The sequence below is a fragment of the Lygodium microphyllum genome, chromosome 8 (assembly GCF_053477565.2).
Source record: "Lygodium microphyllum isolate KBCC chromosome 8, Lygodium_microphyllum_v1.1.10, whole genome shotgun sequence".
Lineage (NCBI taxonomy): Eukaryota > Viridiplantae > Streptophyta > Polypodiopsida > Schizaeales > Lygodiaceae > Lygodium > Lygodium microphyllum.
Window position 1 is genome coordinate 145,453,167 of NC_141142.1, and position 6,395 is coordinate 145,459,561.

The 6,395-nt window shown below is 40.7% G+C and overlaps 1 protein-coding gene across 2 annotated transcripts in view; it reads left to right on the top strand.

Moving 5' to 3' along the window:
• Positions 1-4,826, top strand: part of GYRA (DNA GYRASE A) — a 178,224-nt gene extending 173,398 nt beyond the window's left edge. For both annotated transcript variants that reach the window (XM_087683667.1, XM_087683669.1), the window contains 6 exons: positions 66-173; positions 1,860-1,969; positions 3,960-4,080; positions 4,185-4,242; positions 4,353-4,455; positions 4,536-4,826. In XM_087683667.1, coding sequence (XP_087539793.1) covers positions 66-173; positions 1,860-1,969; positions 3,960-4,080; positions 4,185-4,242; positions 4,353-4,455; positions 4,536-4,656 — 621 coding nt within the window. In that variant the 3' untranslated portion in view covers positions 4,657-4,826. The remainder of the gene's footprint in view (positions 1-65; positions 174-1,859; positions 1,970-3,959; positions 4,081-4,184; positions 4,243-4,352; positions 4,456-4,535) is intronic.
• The last annotated feature ends 1,569 nt before the right edge of the window (positions 4,827-6,395 follow it).

Sequence of the window (6,395 nt, forward strand, 5' to 3'; positions counted from 1 at the left end):
GTACATATTAGCAGCTTTCAAGGTCAGCATGCAACACTTTCTTGGGTGTTTATCTTTGACGCCAGGTACCAGGAGATGAACTGAAATGGGTGAAACTGGCTGCTGAAGGAGACAGTATCATCATGGGGTCTCAGAATGGCTACATTCTGCGAGTAATATGTGATGCCACCGTGGTATGAGCCTAACAGCTTGGTCTCCATTTTTCTCTGCATCCTTGGATTTGCTTGGAGGATGGAGATTTATTTCCTGTAAATTCGGTAATATGTCAAAATTGAATGATATATCTATGCTATATGCTTCAGTCTCCCATTTGCTTGTAAAATGAGTACCATTCTTTGGTTGTCTATAAATATAAGCTGAGGAACATTCTGTAGCAGAAAGATATCCCAAACACCAGCCTCAATAGCCTTTGTCCCCTTATATGCCTGTTTCATTTCTTCCATCTTTCCATCAGTCCTTCACTGGCTGCTCCCTTTTTCGCATGGTTGCAGGCTTCCATGACTGCAGTAAGCCACTTTACAGCTTGTACTCCATTTCATCTCATTCCACTCTACACTCCAAAGGAACTGGACCTCAAGTGTACATGTACAACAATGTTTGTGATTGCGACTGAGAATACAATCAGAATGATACGATATGAGTGATTGTAGTTTCCAATGTTTTCATAGGGTTAATGGAGATGGATGGGTACAGATATAATTAGAGTCTGGTATCAGATCTGTACCTACAAGATATGAATCTCCACATTGCAAGGTTTCTTTTTAGCTCAAGATTACAAATGAACTCTTGGAGCATGTTTTGGATCTGTAGACTATCTACACTGCATGAAACTATTCAATTTTTTACCATGCTGATTTCCTCTCAATCACTTGGAGCAGGTATTGGATCTGTAGACCATCTACACTGCACAAAACCATTCAATTTTGCACCATGCTGATTTCCCTCTTCTTTATACTTCAGAGGTTCCTCTCTTACATCACTTCAAGACTTCTTTGATCTTGAGCTCTTCCTCAGAATTAGCTAGAACTGTTTAATTATTCCTTTTGATTGAAAGATGCCTCACCTTGAGAACCATATTGGTCACTGTTACAGACTTCTCAATGTTGATAAGTAGTGTTCCCTCTACTTCTTATACTTTAATTGGTCATGATTACACTGAGCATAGGCCAAAACTAGTGTAATCTGGAAAAGTGGGGTTGGTGGGCATTGGGCTGTGAGCTAGTCCTTAGGGTTTATGGCCTTTGAAAAAGCGCTGCGGCACACTTAATCCCACATTTTTCACAACATCTTCACAGAAAGCAAAGCACTAATTGGGAATGCCATACCACAAGAAATTTGAATGCACCCTTTGAAACTAATATATCTATAATAGTCTTGTATATTTAATTCTCTTTCTTCTCCGTTTTCCTCGTGGTTGCACCTAAATGTTAGTAACTTTTTGGAGCTGAGGTTGTTTATCCTTGGATGCTAGTGCTCCCTAACTAGAGTGTCATGATCTTAGCCTTGATCTTGCCATGTTGTGGGCTGCCCTAGCCTTGAGAATGCTTTATCTTGGGCTCTGAATGTGGAACTCTCTCCGTGCTATAACACAGAACTTGGGAGTAGGTTACTTGAAGAGTAGTTTTTGGGAGATGTTTTAGACAAAATGGCAGTCAAAATCCATATTAATTTTGTAGATGGCTGGAATATGATCCAAGTTAAAATTCTCCTTATTTTTTCTAAGCAAAACAGATATTATTGTCGAAGGTTGAAGGATCTGATCATTAATTGGGTACATATGGATCTGTTCATTAATTGTTCTTTTGCATCTATGATTAAGTTCAAAGGATCTTTACTTTGGTATAATTTTGGCTTTTCAGTTCCGTGCGACAGGGAGAACATCTCGGGGTGTGAGGTCAATGAAACTGAATACTGATGACAAATTGGCAACCATGGATATTGTTCCAGCTGCAGTCATTCATCAGTTTGAGTAATCTTCTATGTCCATTTGCAAAGAATCATCTGATGTTATAATGATGAGTGCTGCTATCTAAGGTTTACAGTAAATTTGGTGAACATTTGTTAATTCTGCTAAACGGCGTAAGAAATTGACCCCAAAAGAAAACCACCAGAAGTTTGTCTGTTGATATGTGGAGCATGCGTGTAGTTTGAGTCGGTCTGAGATTGTAAATATCCGTTAAAGACCTCCTGTGGGACTTTGAGCTCCTCCTCTTTTGGTAATCGCGAGGTGATCCAATCCCATGAGTGGAGAACAACACAGAGACCTCTGGAGACCATTCCAGAATCTGCATCTGTTGCCAGATGACCTAAGGTACAGCTGGCACCATCTAAGGTTTAGAGAAATTTCAGTGAACATTTTGCTAATTGTGCTAAACGGCTTAAGAAATTTAGCCCAAAAGAAAACCACCAGGGGTTTGTCCGTTGATATGTGGAGCATGGGGTGGGTTGAGTCGATCTGAGATTGAAAATATCTGTTAATGACCTCCTGTTGGACTTTGAGCTCCTCTTTTGATAATTGCGAGGTGGGGGGTGATCCAACCCCATGAGTGGAGAACCACACAAAGACCTCTGGAGACCATTCCAGAATCTGCATCTTTTGCAAGATGACCTAAGGTACAGCTGATCAGAGCTATTTCTATAGAAACAATTTATCTAGTCAATGGCAACATGTATCCCTTTGGACTGGGGCATCTATTATCATTGGGCCTGCTGCAACTTCAGCCCAAATGTATGGCTGTGTATCTTATGACCTATTGTCTCTCAATCTTCTGATAATCTTGGAGGGAAGGTGGGAGAGAGCAAGGGAGGGAGGAAATTAGGTATTGCGAATGATCAGGGCTGAGGGACAGAGGGAGGGATTCAGGTGATGCAAGTGATCAAGGCTTGTACAACTTGTTAAGGACGTGCTCGAGCGGGCAGGAGCTAGGTCCATACAAATGGAGCAAGCATGGCTCGGAGTTTCCAGCCAGATGATGTGCCTGCATTCAGACTTGGAGAGCATACATGGTATCCAGGCACCAATGTGCATAGGTGGGTTTTTGTGAGTGGAGACAGATCCCTTTCTTTTTAAGGAAATTTGGATGTGCTAAAGATCATTTATGGTCCGGTCACATCAGCAGCTTGTGGAGGCAGCCATATGTGGCATTTTACTGAGACACCTTCTTTCACCTCAAACATGAATGGGTTCATCATAGGTCCTGGTCTCGGTCTCGGCAGCTGCTTGTGAAGATGGTCGAATCTGTACAAGAGTGGCAGCCCCAGAACGAGGATCAGATGTCTTTCTTATGTAATTGAGAGCCAGAGTCCGTGATTCCCAACATGTTATGGAATTGGAGGGAGATTCCTCTCCTATTTCCAATATAGTTTTTGGCCACTTTCCAAGATCATGGACTTCCCAGACAAGAGATGCCTTGGTCTCTTACTCTAAGACCTCTGGAGACACAGAGTCGCGACAGAACTCAGCCTGAGATTAAAGCTCCACCTGACACTTGATAGAACTACGAAGCGGCGCCCAATCAGATGGACCCCACCATAAAAACCCCACCCATCACCTGTACACTACTGTAGGATCTAGGCCATTGTCACAGAGCACCACAATCGCTGCCCATGCCTTTGCAGCGTTGACAGCATGACACCCATTTTAAAGTGGCCCACGGGGATTTGGGGATGATGAATACATATACTTTTTATTTGGTGAGAGGTTGTTTTGGATTTTAATATAGGTTTGTTTCTTTCTTCTTTCTGCACGACACTTCCAACAACCCATGCACGCTTATACTTTTTCTCATGGCGAACATGTGAGGCCCGAAATAGTTGCTTTAATTTAGTTCCTTCCCAATTCGGTTCCCTTTTCTGGCGGTTGTTTGTTTGGTTTTCTTCTTTGTTGTGTGGCGGGGTGAATTATATGACACTACTCAGGAGAGTACATGCACCCATTAAGTACCATCTTTGAGCTGCAGGAAAAGGGATACAAGTGCGCCCTGGCTTCTCTTTGTTACAGAGAATGGGATTGGAATGCGAGTACCCCTGAGGGAGTTCCCTGCAAGTCGATTGAGCAGGAAGGGCCTTGTTGGGTGCAAAGTACGCTTCTACTCTCGCCTATTAAGGTTTTCTTTACAGGAGGTTTATGCAGTGGATTTACTTCAAATAAAGTGGCCTAAACCTATATAATCTGCTTCCGACAGTTTATTCAGGGAGGCGATAAACTCGCATCAGTTTTCATTGTTGGATCTACCCTATCAGGTACCGCTTCCTTCACAAGTTACAAATCACCTACTATTTTTCATTATTTTGATGCTCTTTTAAGGCACACTAGATTAGCAAAGTAAGAGACTTCAATCAATAATTTGCAGAGGATGATGAAGTTGAGGAGGAAGTCGTACTCGGCAGTCATGGTGGCATGCTCAATAGAATGAAAGTCAGCCAGATTCCTGTTCGATTTCGGCGGAGGGCAAAGTCAGTACATGGGCTAACTTAGTTTGTAGTTTCGTATCTAAACAACTCTTTGAAGCTAACACACTGAAAGTTATGTGCAGGGGGGTAAAGTTGATGAAGCTGGAGCAAGGGGATAAATTAACATCCGTATCTCTCGTCTCACCATCTGAAGCTGACAGTCAAGGTGTGAATGCAGACATCGTTGAAGTACAAAGTGTTTAGGTTCATTCAGGAAGAATCAGGCAGTGTAGATATATGCCAGGTCCTGTACAGCAATTCACTTTTGTTGAGCGGCTTAAGATAGGCCAAGACTCCAGAGATTTTGAAAAGAGGAAAGTGATGTAAAGCATGAGTCTGAAGCATGCAATTTTGATTCTATCCTTTATCTTCTCCTTCATGCATCAATTTTGATTCTATCCTTAATTTTATCCCTCCAGCTTGAACTCTAAGGCATTACAAAATATACATGTTGGGAAGAGTTCTGCGTAGAGGTCCTCAAATAGGGACGTTATGAAATATACATGTAAAACTTAACATGAACAAAGCGATCATAGATATGTTCACACAGATGAACTGTGCCCTGGTTCTGTACCTATTCCTCTTAACCTCCTAAAAGGCATTCCCTATAAGCCAACTAGATGAAATATGGAAGAACTGTTGCTTCCACAGATTCCTCGAAAGGAGGTTTTTACTTAATGAGCTTGGGATATTCGCATCAGATTGAAAAGCCCCAAATTTTTGAGTGGAAATTCTGCAAGTTCCAGGTGAATTATAGTTGCAAATTACCAAGTTTTTGTGACCCAATAACATCCTCGGTATATCATCAAAGTTGACAAGAGAGGTTTTCCAAGTTTCCATTTCCACTCCTATCACTTTTGCCTTGTTTCCAAAGAATAATAGACCATTGTCATAATCCTCTATAAGTTGTTCATGCCGGATCCAAGGTCTTCCTCCCAACTTATCTACCCAATCAATTGCCACATTGGAAATTGGCTTGGTTTGAAGCATTGAGCATGAACCAATGGGCACTTTTTCGGTTGAAGGTTCTAAAGTTGCTTTCTTTGAGCTATGGGAGAATGATATGCAGCCTTTAGGATAAGTAAAGCTCTACTTCGCAATTATATTAGCTTAAGAAACTCATGGGCTTCATATGAAGGAAGGCACTACTATGTCAGCCCACTTGAATTAGTTTCATTTTATTTCTAGCTAGCTTACGTGGTAGGGGATTAGTTTTAAAGAAAATATCAAGGCCATAGTATTACTTATTTCTCCCGTTGAGTCTTGGGATATCTTCTATACTTTTGCAAATTATAATACTCTTGAAGATGGATTTAAGCATATACAAAGTAGATCGCCATTGATGTATAAAGAATATGTAGAAATTACATGGCACAACGGATAGAATCGAAGCAAGGAGTAAAGAACACAACAAATATGAGAAAAACAAAGATTGCTTTAATTTCAAACGAACTAATACAAAGATGGCTCTATCCACCTATGCGCTTTCACTATAAAGCTTAGATGGCGATCCAAACAAATGATAGGCGAAGACTTTAAGGGTAGTTAGAAGAACTCTAATTGGGTGAAAGATTTAACAATGGCTTCAAAGGAGTTTTTCTTTTATAGCTCGAGAATGTACTTTGGTCAGTATTTTCAATCATATTATGAATCTTTCTTAGTTAAGAAACATTCTAGGGATTATTTTCTTAACTGTCAATGCATTGTACCTCAAGTTGTTACCAGTATAACTACTCTATTTAATCCAAAGGTTAGATTTACTAAGGTTATATTTTTGCCATTCAATCACATTGATCTCATTTGATATACAAGTCAGAATCCACCTAATGTGCTCACACATGGCTTCTTCTCATAATGGAAACCTTGCAACTTTAAGCATCATGAATTATTAGTGGCACCTTAATGAGGGTGAGACATTGAGCATATCTAACATTCTTCCCTTT